Source organism: Mytilus trossulus, chromosome 10 (assembly GCF_036588685.1).
Source record: "Mytilus trossulus isolate FHL-02 chromosome 10, PNRI_Mtr1.1.1.hap1, whole genome shotgun sequence".
Classification (NCBI taxonomy): Eukaryota; Metazoa; Mollusca; class Bivalvia; order Mytilida; family Mytilidae; genus Mytilus; species Mytilus trossulus.
The window spans coordinates 68,430,197-68,449,934 of record NC_086382.1 but is presented as its reverse complement, the minus strand read 5'-3'; the positions used below and the strand labels follow the sequence as shown (position 1 = coordinate 68,449,934).

General features: G+C 32.2%; 1 protein-coding gene across 1 annotated transcript; it reads right to left on the bottom strand.

Moving 5' to 3' along the window:
* Positions 1 to 15,279: 15,279 nt before the first annotated feature.
* LOC134688110 (uncharacterized) lies at positions 15,280 to 19,235 on the bottom strand. Its single transcript, XM_063548581.1, has 3 exons — positions 19,217 to 19,235; positions 16,112 to 16,441; positions 15,280 to 15,593 (listed from the first exon to the last, which is right to left on the bottom strand). Exons 1-3 carry the CDS (start codon positions 19,233 to 19,235, stop codon positions 15,280 to 15,282), a joined length of 663 nt encoding a protein of 220 aa, XP_063404651.1.
* Positions 19,236 to 19,738: the final 503 nt, after the last annotated feature.

Genomic DNA, 19,738 nt, shown 5'->3' with positions numbered 1-19,738 from the left:
ACATGTTTAAATGTTTACTGCATCAATGATTTCACATCTTACAGTGAATGATAAAAATGGCATAAAACAAACATTTGGTCATGAGATATTTATCAAAGAAAAATATATTTTATTTAGATTTCCCACCTTTATAAGAGGATATGTTTGCTTTATGTTTTAAGTTTTCAGAGAAGATTACAACAAATACGTTTTTGTTTCACATTCCCAAGGTATGAAGTATTATATGACTAGTCTTATCGACTGTGATAATACATGTACAGATGCAAATCTGATGTTTGGTTGTAGAATGTTTATAAATGATAATGAATGAAATAAAAGAATATATAATACATTTATCAGTTTTAATAAAATGTTTTTCAAATATTTTTTGTCCAATATGTTTTACATTTTTAAGCAGATTTTTGTGACAAAAATGTCGGTTATTGATTTGGGGATGTACGGCGGGCAGTAGGGCCGGCGGGTGGACAGCAACCAAATGTTGTAAGTGCATTTACGCATGAACCATTCAAACAATGTTGTTACTGACAACAAAATGAAGGTCAAGTTCGATAATGACGATTTTGACTTTTACCGTTCAGGAGTTTTGGTTCTTGAAAGATTGAAAAATGATGTTTCCAGTCGTGTCCATGCATTTAAGCATAAACTGTTCAACCAAAGCTTCACAAATTTTAATATGTTGTTACAGATGACAAAATGGAGGTCAAGTTCAATAATGTTGATTTTTACTTTTACCGTTCAGGAGTTATGGTTCTTGAAAATTCGAAAAAAGGTGTTTCCATTCATGTGGTTGCATTTACTCATGAACCATTCAACCTAAGCTTTTCAAATTTTAATATGTTGAAACTGATGACAAAATGGAGGTAAAATTTGATATTGACGATTTTAACTTTCACCATTCATCAGTTATGGTTCTTGTGATATTCCCAGGACAGAAATAAATGTTAATAAATCCGGTTTGCTGTCGTTGTGACAGCCTCTTGTTATGTATAAAACGAATGTTGAAGGATAGCATGTTGTCAAGTTGTTTTGAAGATTAAAGAAATTGTATTCATTGTTGCTAATTATAATATTGAGCATTCTGTTATTAGATATAGGAAGATGTGGTGTGAGTGCCAATGAGACAACTCTCCATCCAAATAACAATTTAAAAAGTAAACCATTATAGGTTAAAGTACGGCCTTCAACACGGAGCCTTGGCTCACACCGAACAACAAGCTATAAAGGGCCCCAAAATTACTAGTGTAAAACCATTCAAACGGGAAAACCAACGGTCTAATCTATATAAACAAAACGAGAAACGAGAAACACGTATATATTACATAAACAAACGACAACTACTGTTAGTTCATTTATTATCATGGGTTCACATTGGGGTTGGAACCACAGGTGATTGACTATTTATCAGTTTAGTAGTCAGTGATCCAGTTCTCAGAGGGGGGCAAGGGGTTTAGCTGTTATGCTGTTATGGAGCATTTTAATTCTTTGTTATCTCATTCTGAAAATATATTTGCTGTTAGCTGTTATTGTCCTATTCTTTGTTAGCTGTTATTGAGCTTTTAGTTTTTTTGTTAACTGTTATTGTGATAATGTATTTGCTGTTAACTGTTATTGAAAATTGGAATGTTAGCATTTTTTAGACAGCCAAATTTTCGGTAGAAATTGAAGATCATTGGATATTGGGATCTACCATTACTAATATGTCGGTCCTGTTGGTTGCATTGATTCCATTAACATATACCCATCACAGAAGTGAGATCCAGGACAATTCCAGTATATCTTATGATTATCCTATGTAATACATTCCATCTTTTTTGGAACATTTATTTAGAATTATCTTATTTTTTTGTATGTTTCCCGTATGAACATATTAAATTAGAACCATTCTTAATATGACAAAAAGGAAAACCTATGGCCAGGAATATCTATCAAGAATTTCCATTAAGGACTATAGGTCCTTACAACCAGTTCACCTTTTATATTATATGGTACATAGACTCAGCTCTTTTCAAAGCAGAACCAAACACATTGTACTATGACAGTTCCCACCATGTACTGGGTTCCGAAGCTGCACATAACTCATTACAAACAAAGATTTATGTCCTCAAGCCATTGTTTCCTAACTAAACTAGTATGTATTCTACTTACTAGTAGACTTGGTACAATAAAAAACCTGATAAAAAAATGTTCAAATAAGGCCTTTGAAAATAGTGGAATAAATTACTTTTGGAATGTCAAAATTGGTTCGATGTACTTGATAAATTGCATGCTAGCCTTATAATTGGTGCTTTTGATTTTTCAACCCTATACACAACTTTGCCTCATAGTCTTATTCAGAAAAATTCACACACCTTATAAATGAACATTTAAAAAAGTCAGAATGCGAATATATATATTCAAACTCTTTTAGGTAATTTTTTAGTAGCAACACACGCAAGAACTATGTCGACTGGACCTACTTTGATACCATAACTGCCCTTGAATTTTTACTAGATATCATTTTTGTCTCTTTGACATATTCCTCATTTTCCATTTTATTACACACTATTTAAATTACAAGCATGTGTGAGTTTCTATAACTGTACAAAAATAAATGCTGAAAAAAGTATTCTATAACAAATAAACAGCTACGCCATGAGCGCATGATACGCCCGTCACCTTTTTGAAATATTCGATAACTTCTAAATGTCATATCAGATATTTATAAAAATCAGTCAATATATATCATGTATATAAACAATATATCAAAGTTTCATGAGAACTGCTGAAAACATTTTTGAGTAATTGTCAGAAAACTGGAAAATACCATCGTTTTTAATGGATAAACCCCTCAACTGAATAACATAAAATCGAAAATTAATAAAAACGGAAAGGGCGCTTACAACAATAGATATAAACAATCCAGCAAAGTTTCATGAGAACTGCTGAAAACGTTTTTTCTGTTTATGTCCAAAAACCAGAAAATCCCCCCTTTTTAATTATTAAAACTAGGAAAAGTAAAATGATTCTAAAATCTAAAATTTATAGAAATTGAAAGGGAGCTCATGTCGATAGATGTAAACAATTCACCAAAATTTCTTGCAAATTTGTGAAAGGATTTTTGAGATATTATCAGAAAACTGAAAAAACACCATTTTTGTTGAATAAAACCCAATTACTGAGAAACTTAAAACCTAAAATTAATAAAACACGATAGGGAGCTCATACATCAATCTGAATCTATAAACAATTTCCCAAAGTTTAATGTAAATTTGTTAAAGAGTGTTTGAATTAATGTCCGACTTGATGACGACTGATGGACAAGAATATACCTATAAATACATATCTAAATACATAATTCTAAAAACCATGTTCATAGAAAATGGAATTCATTACAAAGGATTATACCCGTAATAAGAAATACTGGAATTGTCAAGGACCCGACTTATTTTGATATTTGATTTACTGTTATCTGTTTTTGTCCATTTTAATTCCTTGTTATCTGTGTAGCCAGGTGTATAGTGAGGCTGATAGAAAGTGACATATTGATGAATGATCTTTATTTCATACTAATTAACAAAGGTGGCAGGTAGTCCTGCAAATACACAAAAAGAAGGTTTTTATAATACAATTGTCTACATGTAGAACACAACTTCAGTTATAATGTACACTATAATGTAAATGATATCAGCAAAATACATAGTTACAATAATTTGCTTGCCTTAGCCAATATTACTCAGTATTAATACCAATAACTCTTGTATACATTAATATCACAAAGTATGGTTTGCATGTGATTAATATACCAAAACAATTATTTAACAATGAAAAATTCAATGTTTATGCAACAAAAACAACTAACCTTAATTATAGTATTCTACGTGACATAAATTATGTGTCACATAATTACAGAAGATATTATATGATATGTTTGTCAGTGTTATAAATTCATAGTGCTGCTGTATACACAAATAATGGTACAAAAATATGAAAATACGACGGCAATGATTTGCAGTATGAATATTGTTTGTTTTGATGCGTTTATCATGTTTATATATGTGTTGAAGACTTTACACAAACAATAAAAGCAATTTATAATATAATAAAGGCCAGGGAATAATTAATACAATAATAATTTACCTGCAGATGGTAGAAAAAGGCTTATTTTACAATGTTTCTTTCATTCATTCCAGCGTTATCATAAGTGCATATTAATACGTCATCAAAACGGTGGTTCCGGTTACAGTAAAAATAGAAAATTACCGGTTACACATGAATAAATTCCGGAAACGTTAGTGACTTGCTCACATACTCCCCTGCTTATAAAAGTAACGTCCTCGTTACTGCAATCATAACACAAAAAGTACAAATTTACAGTACAGGACTGAATTTTAAAATATGATACATCTCATAATATAATAAAACACACACAAAAAAATGTTCTTACTTGCAAGGTGTGATTATCTTCAACTAGAAATGCAATTCCAAGTTATTTTTTACTAGAACTTGAATTCAAAACTTTCAATGGGATAATGTTTAACACAAAAATGAAAAAAATCAGCAAAAAGTTAATGTTTCCAAGACAGTGTCAAGAAAATAAAAAAAATCAAACAGGCAACTTTTAAAATTGAATTAAACAAATAATCAAATAGCATTAGTAAACAACCAGTTACCTTGACTAGAAAATGTAACATACATCACTTTAAAAGTCATTAAACATTTCACATTGGTACAATATCAAAAAAATATTTGATTGTCAAAAATTGTCAAAGGCATGAACATACAATTTTAAACAGTTGACCTTGGTTCATTATTAACATTTGAGTGTTCACCAAAGTTAGTTCTGTTTGATCGTCTCAGCTGTCGGTATCCGTTGTATCCAACTGCAATAGGGTCTTCGTCTGAACTACTGTCACTGTCTGTTTGTGGTTTGAATTTGCACACTTGTAAATTTGTTCTATTTTCGACGCGAGGTTGTCCAGATTTATCAATTGGTTCAATGAAATAAACATGACGGTCAGCGTCTAAGCACTTTATCACTTGATATTGTAAAGAATTCCACTTGTCCTGAATTTTATTTCGGTCTTGTACTCTATTTCGAATAAGTACTCGAGTACCAACTCCAAGTTTATGTTCAGACGCTTTTGTGTTATGAGCTTTCTCTCGTGAAACAGCTTCTTTCCTTAAGTTGTCCCCTGCTTTTTCATACGCAATCTTCATTCTATTAAGATGTTCAGAAATATACTCATGTCTATTGTCACTAATATTTCCATCTTCTTCAAAGTCAAGAAGAGAGTCAACAGGTAATCTAGCCTGTCTACCCATCATAAGATAAAACGGAGAAAACCCTGTAGACGAATGAACTGTTGAGTTGTATGTTAAGATTAATTCTGGAAGAAAGTTTGGCCATTGTTGTTTCTGTTTTGGTGTTAGTGTTCGAAGTAGATCATGTAAAGTCCGATTAAATTTAAACCTTTCACATTGACCATTACCTTGTGGGTGATAAGGAGTAGTTCGGCTCTTTTTGATGTTGTAAATATTGCAAAGCTCACTAATAAGTTCAGATTCGAAATTTCTCCCCTGATCCGAATGGATACGTTCAGGTATTCCATAACGCATGAACCATGAAGAAACTAGTACTTTGGCGGTAGTTGCAATTGCTGCAGTTTGATTTCGTGTCGGAATCGCTACTGTAAATTTCGAAAATAAATCTGTTATAACTAAAACATTTTCTCTACCATCACTTGCTGGTTCTAGAATCGTAAAATCTATCGCTAGGATTTCATTTGGTTTGCTTGCTAACAAATGACTCATTGGAACTGATATGCGCGGACATGGCATCTTAGCAATATTACAACGTTCGCATGCCTTGCAGTAATTGTCGATATCCTTGAACATTCCTGTCCAGTAACACCTTGAACGAATCAAGCTTGTTGTTCTTTCTATACCCTGATGACCTGCTTGTTCATGTAACATTTCTAACACTTGCTTTTGTAAAGCCTCTGGTACAACGAATTGATGTGTTTCACCTTGTTGTGGATCTGTTACCTTTCTATATAGAATCCCGTTTTTGAAAAACATTCTGTCCTTTTGACGTAACATAGAAATTACTTTAGGAGACTCTTTCATTCGCTCGCATGATGACGGTTTTCTTTGTTCATTGAAGTATATCAAAAACTGTTTAATTGTATTGTCACTGTTTTGCATTAGTTTCATCTCACTGTTACTATATCTAGGTAATGCACTTACTTCATTACATAACGCTTGTAATATTCCATCCTTGTCAGTCCGTTTATGTTCTTTCTTAACTTCATATTCGATTGATTCTACGGTTCTCTGGTATGCTATAACACGTAAATCGGTCGGTACATCTGTCGTGTAACTGGGTAATCGTGATAAAGCATCAGCGGCGCCATTTAATTTTCCAGAACGGTATGAAATTGTAAAGTTGAACTGAGCTAACTGAGCTGCCCATCGTTGTTCTACTGCTGCTAGTTTCCCACTAGTTTGTAAATGTGATAAGGGATTGTTGTCTGTTATAATTTCGAACTTTGAACCAAGTAAGTAGTCTTTCAATTTTTCAGTTACTGCCAATTTGACGGCTAATAGTTCAAGTTTAGCAGAACTATAATTGGCATCATTCCGTTCACTAGGCCTAAGTGTGCGGCTTGCATAGGCTATAACACGAAGATCTTTTCCTTGTTTTTGCATTAAAACTGCTCCAAGTCCTCTGAAACTAGCATCAGTTTCTAGAATAAATTCAGATTTATAATCTGCAAACCCTAATATAGGTGAAGTCGTCAGATTTTCTTTTAGATGTGTAAATGCGTCGGAGCATTCCTCTGTCCATGAAAGTTGCATTTGTTTGTTTGACTTTTGTTTTGTCTTTTCCTTGTTACAAACACTGATAAGATGATATAAAGGTCTAGCTACGTGTGCAAACTTGGGAACAAATCTACGATAATAACTCGCAAATCCAAGAAAAGAGCGCAAGTCCTTTACAGTCTCTGGTTGCGGCCATTTCTTTACAACATCCACTTTGTCTGGATCGGTTGCGATGCCATCTGAAGATATAATGTAACCTAGATATTTTACTTGTTCTTTGAAAAAATGACATTTCTTTCCTTTTAGTTTCAAGTTATGTTCTTTTAGCTTCGTTAGCACTTTATCCAATCTTGTCAAATGTTCTTCTATTGTTGAAGAGTAAATAATCAGATCATCTAAGTATATAAGCAAAATTTGGAAGACGGAATCATTAAAAATGTGCTGCATCAACCGTTGAAATGTGGCTGGACTGTTGCACAATCCGAATGGCATTCTAGTATATTCAAATAACGCAAATGGTGTACTGAAAGCAGTTTTCTGTTGGTCATCGGGGTGCATTGCAATTTGGTGAAAACCACTAGCAAGGTCCAAAGTACTAAAATATTTTGCTCCATGAAGTGCATCCAAAGTCTCATCTATCCGTGGAAGCGGAAATGCGTCACGGACTGTCTTCAAGTTCAACTTCCGGTAATCAACGCATAGGCGTATAGACTGGTCTTTTTTCCTTGCCACAACAATTGGGGCCGCATACGGACTTATACTTTCTTTTATGATATTTTTCGCCAAAAGATCTTTGATATGCGTTTTAACTTCTTCATATTGACTTGGTGGTATACGTCTATAAGGTTGAGCTACTGGTTTATCATCAGACAATTTAATTTGATGTTGAAAAGTAGTGGTGTATCCTAGATCTTATTCTTCGGATATGAAAACATCTTGATGCTTCTCTATCAAATCCACTATTTTCCGTTTTTCAGTTTCGGTACAGTTTAATTCTTTTAAGAAGTCCAGAGAAATGTCTTGTTTAGAATTGATTTCATTAATTTCAGCTTTTAAAACTATTGTCTCTTCATTATCATTGGTTTTAAAAAAATCTACTTCTGATTCCTCTTGGTTTACCAAACAAGTAACTTCTCTTATAACACCAATCCTAGAATTTGGTTTTAGCCATAAATCAGTTGATTTCAAATTTGCTATCCTCACCGGATATCGGTTTCTTTCTGTAGTTGACACAGAGTCAATTACCATAACTTCTGTATTTCTAGATAACGGTTCAATGTTTATAATTTTGTTCTTTGACCTTTTCTGTGTTGGTCCTACAACTGTTACAATACTAACAGAATTAGCTGGTACACAAATTTCAGAACTTCCGGCTACTCTTGCAAATCCCTTAATTTCAGAATGTTCTGGTTTAACTGAGTTGTTTAGAGTTTTGAAAAGATCCATACATTGTCATATAATGTTCATACCAATAAGGCAAGACGAGTCCTTCCTGTTTACTCCAGGAGAATCCTTTAAAATCAAAATTCCTCTGTCCTTAATAGTTTCACCAAATAAAGGTAAGTATACATCTGTTTTTATATATCCAACGTACGGAATGTCTAATCCATTGGCTGCCCTAAGCCGAAGCCAACTCTTATCCTGGTGCAATTCAAAATTTGACTTTAACATCTTATTGAAAAACGATTCGGAAATAGTACTAACCATTGATCCAGTATCTAAAATACATGATACAACTACATCTCCAATTTTCATGTCAACAATAGGACTACTTCCAACGGATTTCTTAACAAGGGACGAGCCATTTGTACCAGCGCCTACGGACCGGCTCCCTGCCGTAGACTGTTTTCGTTTAAATCATTTGTTTCATTTCTTTGGTTATGTGTAGCATTACCTTGATCTCTGATGAAGATGCGACAATTTCTTTTTATGTGTCCAGTCTAACCACAATAGTAACAATCTCTAGGTTTTCTATATGCTCCTTGTTTTTCTTCTTTTAACGTTTTTACCTCTGATTTTATGCTTTGGAGTTCCGATTTGAGATCTTCAAGTACTTTTGCTATGTCGGAAGCTCCAGATGGTTTGGCTTGAGTAGCGAAAATGGGGACTTCAACGTCGTCTGTCCTGTTGTCTTGTTGTTGGCTAGTTTCTTGTACATCGCCGTCCTCCATGAGCAAAGTTGCTTCCTCCCGAATATCATTAAATGAAATAGTGTTTGTACCTCTTATGCGTTTCTTTAATTCTCTTTTGAGCCATGTTGGTCTTACATTCTCAGCAAACTGGTTGCGCAAGACAATGTCTCTATCTGTTATGCATTTGTTGTCTCGCTTGCATATCTTGTCTAGTTTACACATGAGGATATGTGAAAATTCTTGCAGTGTCTGGTTTTCTGTTTGTCTGCAAATGTAAAAATCTGACAATAGTTCTGATATTGTTCCCCTTTCACCAAATACTTCCCTCAGTATACTCAACACACTTTTTGTTGTTTTCTTTTCAGAGAGTGGTCGGTACCTTATCTCTTCTTTAGCTGGGCCTTCTAGGAGACTTATTATATAGTTTACTTTTTCTTCTTCTGATGTGGGCCTACTCTTAATTGTCAAATCAACATCTTCGATAAACTCCTCTAATGTTTGCGAGTCCTCTTTCCTACCTGAGAATTTCTCTATTTTCCTTTCTCTTGGTGTAAAAACAACCTTCGGTTCTACTGTTTCTTTACATGCTATTACCTTAGCTAATCTCAGCTTAACATCATCTAGTTCCTTTTTCAAAGCTTTGACATCTCCGTCGGCCATCTTGAATGTTGTTCTCCGTCTACCACCTTTAGTAAGAAGTTGTCACATAAATCCTGTCGACGACGCCAAATGTAGCCAGGTGTATAGTGAGGCTGATAGAAAGTGACATATTGATGAATGATCTTTATTTCATACTAATTAACAAAGGTGGCAGGTAGTCCTGCAAATACACAAAAAGAAGGTTTTTATAATACAATTGTCTACATGTAGAACACAACTTCAGTTATAATGTACACTATAATGTAAATGATATCAGCAAAATACATAGTTACAATAATTTGCTTGCCTTAGCCAATATTACTCAGTATTAATACCAATAACTCTTGTATACATTAATATCACAAAGTATGGTTTATATGCAGTAAATATTACTTAAATCATTTCATTAACTCTCTTTCATATTCAAAATAAAGTTTACTTAATCAAAACACTCATTTAAATAGAATTACAAAATATTGTTAAACCTGCGCTCCATAACATTACACATTAATGTTAAACAGGCTTTCCATAGTTTTTAAAGCTAATAGCTCTCGTTTGTGTACAAAATAAATGTTAATTAAACTTTGCAGAAGTGAACACGGATGGTTATTATTCCATCATTATAGATGCATGTGATTAAATTACCAAAACAATTATTTAACAATGAAAAATTCAATGTTTATGCAACAAAAACAACTAACCTTAATTATAGTATTCTACGTGACATAAATTATGTGTCACATAATTACAGAAGATATTATATGATATGTTTGTCAGTGTTATAAATTCATAGTGCTGCTGTATACACAAATAATGGTACAAAAATATGAAAATACGACGGCAATGATTTGCAGTATGAATATTGTTTGTTTTGATGCGTTTATCATGTTTATATATGTGTTGAAGACTTAACACAAACAATAAAAGCAATTTATAATATAATAAAGGCCAGGGAATAATTAATACAATAATAATTTACCTGCAGATGGTATAAAAAGGCTTATTTTACAATGTTTCTTTCATTCATTCCAGCGTTATCATAAGTGCATATTAATACGTCATCAAAACGGTGGTTCCGGTTACAGTAAAAATAGAAAATTACCGGTTACACATGAATAAATTCCGGAAACGTTAGTGACTTGCTCACATCTGTTATTAGCAAAATAAATTTACTGTTTTGCTGTTATTGGGACCCCCCTTGCCCCCCTCTTCTCACTTATTTTTTAACATACTTTTACTAAAATTTTCAATTCAGATCCTAAGAGTTCAACTCCTTTATGTAAAGTTGATCTTAGATGAATTTACACGATTGATCATTGTTGGAGACAAGTTTTATTTTTGGAGAAACTTGACTTTAGTGTCACATTATTTATATAAGAATATAGGATATATATCCATTAAAGTTACCCGATAGATAATTATGAATCCACAGCATATTCCATGTTCAGATAGGTGTCTGACATCAATTTACATTACATAAAAAAAATTGCAAGATGTCATTTAACATTAAAAACTGCATGATGTTTTTATATGACTTAAATAATTGTGGTTGTTTAAAGGTATGACGTTGTCATCAATGTCATCGTTTTCCTAAGTCATTTATTAAGGAGACAATAACTGGAGCACAGTAAAATTTTATGACAAGGTTCCATACCATAATAAGGGACGTTTGAGATTGATTTATTGGGTTTATGGACCAAACCTTTTAGGAATTGTGGGGGGACAAGGTTTCTCTGGTACAATAATGATGGTATAAGTCTATGGATCTTTATGACATTGTATTACAAACTTCCATACCATTTATGGCCATAATACAAGTCTTGTCTTAGGGAGGGATCATTCCTCCTTTGTAAAAAAAACCCACTCTGATTCAAACCAAAAGTATTATCGAGACAAAATTGAGAATGTAAATGGGGAATGTGTCCAACAGTCAACAACCCAAACAAAGAGCAGAAAACAGCCGACGGCCACCAATGGATCTACAATACAACGAGCATGTAGCGCACCCGGAGTCGTGCTTCAGCTGGGCCATAAACATAAATGTCTACTAGGTCAGTGATTATGGACATCATACTTGACCCCGACATATATAAATGAACTAAAATTAAAAATCATACAAAACTGTCAGAGGCTCCTGATTTGGGACAGACGAGTAAATGCAGCGGGGTTGACCTTTTTTTTATATCACAGCCCTCTATATCTCTAGCAAATATTAAAAAAAACATAAATACCCACCGTAAAACTAAGTTTAAAAGAAGGCCGAGTCTGGTGTCAGAATAAGTAATAAAACAAACTAAACAAAATGGGACTACTAGCAGTTACTGATATGCCAACTCAAAACCTCAATTAAACTGATTGAAAGATAATATCGTCATCGTATGAATATCAAGCACACTCCCTCCTTTTAGTGGTTTAGCATCGTACTATCATTAAATATTAAAGAGCATAACCGATATCATGTTAATAACTGGTTTAAGAATAAATGTGTTTGCAAAGACCCTATAAGTGAACACATATTAAAGCCAAAATATTCCATCTTTAATGACATGAAAACAGTATCGTAACAATATCCCTTCTTAATAAGTCTGTTTAAACTTTAAAGGCACTGGCTACGGTTACATGGAAATGTAACAATAATAAAAATATTATTGTTACATTGGAGACTAATTTCCGGAATGCAAAGTTGGGTAAGGAACCGACTAACTACGAATGTAACAATAATTATTGAGGCTACAGTTACATTGCGTTATTGTTACATGAATAACAGCAATATACGCTGGATTTATTAAATTTAAATCTTCTATAGTTTTGTTGCTTAATTCTTTCATATGTACCAGCTAATACGTGTAATAATGACAAATAATAAATATTATTATTCAACAAATTGTGTTTGAATAGTTTTACGTATTAATGGTTTTGAAGTTCTTAAAGATACTGTCCCATGTCAGGAGCCTCTGGCCTTTGTTAGTCTTGTATAAATTTTAATTTTAGTTTCTTGTGTATAATTCGGAGTTTAGCGTAGTGTCCATTATCACTGAACTAGTATACATATTTGTTAAGGGGCTTGCTGACGGACGCCTCCGGGTGCGGGAGTTTCTCGCAACATTGAATATCCATTGTGTGTCCTTTTCTCAGTATTTAACTGCACACCTACTCTCATAACTGTCTTTATACTTTGAACAAAGGATGAAGAGATTCCTATTACCAATTTACTTTTGGGTGAACAAATTAAAACTTTGGATTGGTTTGAAACGAAACTGATTTAATAACAAAACACAAATTTCATACAACTATACAAACGCAGTTCTGAAAAAATGATATTACAAAAGCAAAATTTGCTTACTGTGAACATCTGTATGCATGTATCAATGGAAAACGTAATTTCGTTTCAAAATCAGATGGAGCCTAAACCAAAGCAGGAACATTATACAAAGATATACTGTTCCCAGACCAAAGGTAACTTTTTCCCTTTTTTTTTAAATCTTTTTACCGATGACGTTGTCTATTTTCATATCTTTCGTCTCTCCTTTTTTTTTTTTTTTTTTTGAAACAATTAAATCATCTTTATTGCACTAAATGCTGTTTAACAATTTACCTAGCTTACAGCATTAGGCTAAGTATCCCTGTATATCAGTTATTATACATCCAGGGAGAATATATAATAAAATATTTTATAATTGTTAGTATTATACAATAAGACATAATACATAAATTAAATTAACATCAATATACATTGATTTAGTCTGCTTACAAGTCGGGAAAAATAACGGATCTACACCGTATCGTTTTGTGTTTATTATATGTGTTTACTTTCTCACAGGTGGTTACCTGTGTATTGGAGTTACTTTTAAAATATTCTTTGTTTTGAAGGATTTACTTTGTCTAAGCTTACTTGCTTGACTATGTTAGTAAAACATAACTAGGTAAGTTTATGAAATAATTTTAAATTCAATTCAAAAGGTTATTTGCTGTGCGGGTTTATCTTGGCACCTCGTGGTGTCTCTCCTTTTTTTAAGGAAAATGTGATGTGATATTCCGTTTGAAAATTATCGCCAAACTTCCAAAACAGATAAAGTACACATATCCAGGCCTAGTGCCACTACATTACAAATACTTTGGTATTCGTCCATTACATTTACTATTACATTACACATTACTAATTCAATATAAAAACTAAATACAATTCAAAAACAGATTTTTTTTTAAGAAATTGGTAAATATTTCCGGGCTTTATGTACATATATATACAGTGTTTATATGGTTTATTTATTGTGACTCGGATGGAGAGTTATCTCTGGCACTCACATCACATCTTCCTATATATATTTAGTGACATAGACCTTTCCGGCAATACTTAAAAGCCTTTCTACAGGATCGGAGCTGGTGTGGAGGAAATGGCTAAATACTAAATGATAGCTGTATTAAGCAAAGAATAGAGGCGCACTGCATTTGATTTCCAGTATTCCAGTGCATGTCAACATAATGTACTGCACCATACCTGTTCTACTCTTCGACGGGATAGTGAGTCGCATAAACCTGAAAAAAATCATTAAAGGTTTATCCTGTTAAATGCCCAAGGGCTCTGTGAGGTCAACGAGAATTGAGAATATTTGCAATAAAACATTTTGATATTAATTAGGTGAAATCACATCACAGACAGGACCCAAACCAAAGTTTGTTGTAAAAATGTTGATTAACATTTCAATATTTCATTAAATACATCTTCATATTTTTTCCATTCATCTATAGTTTTGTTAAATAATTTTTCATTGACAATCAAACAACCAAACACCAAACTATTCCCAAATATCATTTTATACAAATATCAGAAACCAAGTTCAAGACTTGATAATTTTATCATTTAATATTGCTTACCTTAATGTGTGTTTTAAAATTTGATGCAATTTATTTACTACAGTAATTAACTGTGACAATCAATTTTTTTTTTCAATGTTTTCTTTTGTTTTTGTCAATATTTCATTTTCAGTTTACTACATTCTTCAATTTTTGGTATTTTACTAATTTTTAATGAAATTTAATGTACCGTAATGGAATCATTACAATGATCTTAACTATAGTAATCATTACATTACATGTTATTGTAATGTAGAAAATGTGCATTACAAATTACTTACCTTTACATCAAAAAGATGTAATATTACAATGAATTACAAATACAAATTACCATTATCCCAGACCTGCACATATCCGTATCTTTTTTTTTTTATCTATATTATAGTATATGAAAATCTATAGAGAATCGATAAAACACACATATATATATAATATATATCTTTATTCTCAACCAAAGTACAATGGTACAGAGACATATACAAATAAATTAACATAGTATGAATTTTAAATACACTGTTTTTACATTTTAATTTCTTACACCAAGCTATATTTCCATTATAACTACCAGTAGCAAGATTGTATAGAATAACAGTAAGTTTCTTATTTTCCCAAGCTTTTCCCAATAATTAATAGTACGTAATTTAATAAAAAATATCCAGTGGGAATCGGCCAAGTTCCCCATATATCATATAATCAGGCGTGGATTTTTTAAGATTAAGCAGTAATTTACAAAATGTTAGAAGAACAGGTTCTATTATAGAGATGTAACTGTTACCCATTCCACAGACTTCACACCCGTATAATAATATAGGCTCAACTACTTTGTCAATTAATTCTAGTTGACATTTAATATTCAAATTATGTAATCTCCCCTTTTTAGAATATCGTTCATAGCCCTTGTTGCTTTATCAGCCTGTGCCTTTTTTGCTTGTGCGAAACTTCCTGTTCTAGAAAATAATACACCAAGATATGTAAATTCTTCAACAATATCTAACTCAATATCAGCATATTTAAAACTAACATTTTGTAGTGGTCTACCTTTAGAAAAAAATACTATTTTGCTTTTAGGGACATTGACTTTTAATTTCCATGTATCACAATATTTCTTCAAAGCATCTAATTGTTTTTGTAGATCTACTTGTGTTTCTGACATAAGTACAGTGTCGTCTGCGTACAAAACAACAAACAGTTTTAACTACATACTAAGCTCGTTCTCTATTTGATCTGATAAAGATTTCAAACCATTTATATTTTTGTTCTGAAAAAAGCTTTCTAAATCATTTAATTGAATAGAAAAAAAGTATGGGAGATAAATTTTCTCCCTGTCTTACACCTACATTACATGAAAAGTAGTCTGAATATTCCCCATAACTAAACATTCGTGATTTCACATTTTTATACATATTAGATATAGTGTTATACATCTTCCCATTCACTGTATGTAAAATGAGTTTTGACCAAAGACTAGATCTCCAAACTGTATCGAAAGCTTAAGCAAAATCAATAAAAGCACAAAAAAGTTTTTTTCTTTTTTTGTCTCAATAATTCAAATCAAATATGCAGAGTAAGTAAACTGTCTATAGTGGAATATTCCTTTCTGAAACCAAACTGGTTTTCATTTAATAACAAATATTCTTCCAAAAAGTTACTCAGTCTTAAATTCAAAATTTATGTAAAAAGTTTACCCATACATCTAAATATAGTTATTGGTCTGTAGTTTTGGGGATCTGACTGGTCACCTTTGTTATTATACAAAAGTATACCATTGCCAACAAGCCACAGTTCAGGCACTTTTCCAGTATCAAATACAATATTAAACAGTTTTACATAGATTGGCATGAACATCTGAGTGGTGCTCTTAATATATTCATTAGTGACGAAGTCATCGCCACAAGCTTTGCCATTCTTAAGATTTTTGATGCATTTAAAAATTTCATTTTCCGTAATAGGACTGTGTAATAGTGAATTAAGTTCGTTATTCTCATCTCTAACAATTTCTTCACCAGCGTCAGGATCTGACGAATTTAATTTTTTGAAAAAATCAAAGAGTGTATCAACAGGAATATTATTCCTTTTTTTTCTTTATACGAGTTCAATATCTTTCAAAATTCTTTAGAATTACTATTTTTTTAATCATTCATCTTTTTTCTCATGTTTTTTTTATGCTTATCAATAGAAATGTTCATTTGCCTCTTATATTGACGTTCTGTATTCTTCATCTCCTCTCTTTTTAAACATGTTTTATTGTGTTTTTATCTTCTTTTTGAAATTCGAAAGCACCGCCTTTTTTCCAACATATTTGGTCAAACCAAGGTTTAATAACTTTTTTTCGACATTTGTTTTCATGCCGTTTATAAGTGAAAGATCTAAACACCTTTTCGGCTGAATTCAGCATTAAACCATTTACAGATTCAACTATCATTTTAACATTTTTTTGAGCCAGTATACTAGTATTCAACATAGTTAAATCATTATTTAATTGATCGATTTTATTTCTATCGATATTTTTCAAAAATTGGCTTCTTTTTCACAATCCCATTTTTTGAAGCCTTTTCTTTCATGACATGCCAAAATCGTTTATCAAAATGTCATCGCATTCGACGATTTTATCAATCGAGTTGAAGACTAGCTTACAGTTCAGAAGCGAATGAACATCGGAAAAAAGAGCAGAAAAATCAAGAACAGACATATTTACAACACATGATATTATATTATATGTACAAAGAAATAGTCAACCACACTAGACTGGCGACAAATAAATAAGCCTTCTTTATCGCCATCAGCCCTTCCGTTTGAAATAAACAGATTGTTATTTCTGCACATTTCTAAAAGTAGATTTCCAAAGTGGTTTTTTGTCTTGTCACAGCTATTCCTAATACGTGACAAAATTGTTTGAAAAATCAATATTAAAATTATCTGATGTGTCATGATTGGTATTTGTTATTTCATAGAAGTCTAAATGGGCAGCAGTTCTGCTGTTTAAATCACCTGTAAGCAAAATAGACTCATGGTTGGCTGAATATTTTAGATATTCTTGTTCAAGTATATTTATTGAATCTGGTACAGTTGTACCTTATAAGTAGAATTTTCGGGTGGTGTGTACACTGTACCAATCATAACATCTTATTCTGTTTTTAAATAATTGGCTGAAATTTTAACCCAAAATACTAAATTACTATCTGTTTCTATTGCATGCCTCGGTTATACCTTTTAATTAAGATAATCCGAAGGTAGCAATCTGATATAATCAAATCAATAATTTTCGATTAAGTAAACATTAATATTGATTGATACGGGGAAAAGTTTGAAGAGGGTTTCTGCTGGGATAGACGATGCTCTGACAAGAATGCAGAATGTGAAAAACGTATTTACAAGGGTGTATTGATGAGTCTATAAAGGTAAATATATGTGCAAATAAACATAATTTAATTTAATATAGTTTAAACGAGATTTGAAGAACACACAAACAAGTAAGACGGGCAAGTAATGAGGCAACCCGATTAATCGACATACAAAACTGCTTCAGTATTTCTTAAGTTCAAATAGAGCATTACCTCTTACAAGTTTTAAAATCTTCGTCAATGCAGAGATAAGTCATTTTTAACATTTAACCATCTCAAGTCTAAATATAGTATAGTTGTAAATAAATCTTAATCAAATTATGTCAAAAAGATAAGTAAAAGAGTAAGAAACAAATATAATATACTTGTTTTTAAAGATTAATTGACTCTGCAAACTCAACACGCTGTATGAAAAAGTGAAAGAAAATATACTTCTAAAAGACGAAAATGCTGGATTATTTGAAAATAAATGTTTTCTAAAGGAATTGAAAATCATGTATACATCTTCTCATTTCTATTCACATTTTAACGTATAAACGCTCTCACACAAAAAAACAATCATTATGTTTTAATTGAAGATACGATAAAGGACTTAAAATATGTTTTCTCAATACAGAGGCCTTCAATACGACAAACAAGCAACTTGTCGAACGCTATGGAAAGTTACGTTGGAATTTTATCCTTCTAAAAGGTTCATGATGGTTCAAATAGGTAGAGGAAATAAATTCACCATGAAAAGGGATCCATATTGTCCGAAATAAGATAAAATCCACGAAATAGAACTTTTCAGCGTCTTTTAGATGTACGTCACAAGTTGTAGCATACAATTTGTAAATCAGAATTAGTCAAATACTCTCCCTTTAGTTTGATTCACCCACAAAACAATGATACACCACATTATATAGTTATATTTATAGATATACTACCAAACATCTGACTATACATAAAATGTAGGTCGAGTATAACTCCAAATATCACGACAAATTATTAATGATATTGCAATCTATAAACCGCCTAAATATGCGTCCCAAATACAACAACTTTTGTGTTTTTTTCCGTTTTGTCAATATCTCTGAATACAAATGGTGGCACCAATGCTTTTATTTATTTCTCTTGGTGATTCTTTGTATTTTGCGACAGCAAACATCTACAAAAATATCAAGTATATTTATGTACTACCTTCATGTATACATTTTAAAGCGAAATAATTGTCTGTTAGTTAGTCTACATCCACGGATTTGCTTAAGTTTCCGTTACCTAAAATGAGAAGTCTTGCTCAGTCTAAGATTATTCTCGATCATTTTTCTGCTCTGCTTGAGGAATAAAATTATATGCGTATATCATAGCTTCCATTGCATTTCTATTTTTTCCCCATTATGCTAGATGTTCACGTCCTAGTCGTTGTCGAAGGGCGAATAGCCCAACTTTATACTTCGGAATTAATATTACCTTCTCTATGGTAGGACATCCTGGTACTTGTTCAAACCAGAGCAACGTAGATAAGTATATTCAAGATTATTAATCGGTACAATTTGAGGGAAATTAACTGTTTAAATACTTTCAATAAATGACTTAATCATCGGAAAATAGTAAATTTTCCACCGAATTGCAGCGATCAAATATTTGATTGTAAAATTTTTGGTTCCTTGTAATTGACAGAGTAGTTCCTGGATGTCAATCTCTGGTACCCAGACCGAATATTTTATTAGAATAGCTACTTTGTGGGCCACGGTTGGTCAAATTTTCTCCCGACTTTGATCTAAAGATCAATCTCAGTCTGCTAATATCTTTTTGGTTTGTCTGTGCTTGCCGAGCAGCCCGATGGTTCTTTCTGAGTACTCCGGACTAAAACAGATTCTACCAGGTGTCCTAACACTCCCTGCTTTTGGGGTTCATTATGCGCTCTATTGCACAGGTCTATTACACAGGTTCTGACGGCCTAGAATTACTGGAAACAAATATTTATGTCAA

Excerpts from the sequence above, each read along its gene's own strand:
- LOC134688110 (XM_063548581.1), bottom strand. Across the intron at positions 15,594-16,111 it reads AACTATATTTAGATGTATGG|ACGACACTGTACTTATGTCA; the intron begins GTAAACTTTTTA and ends TTTTGTACGCAG.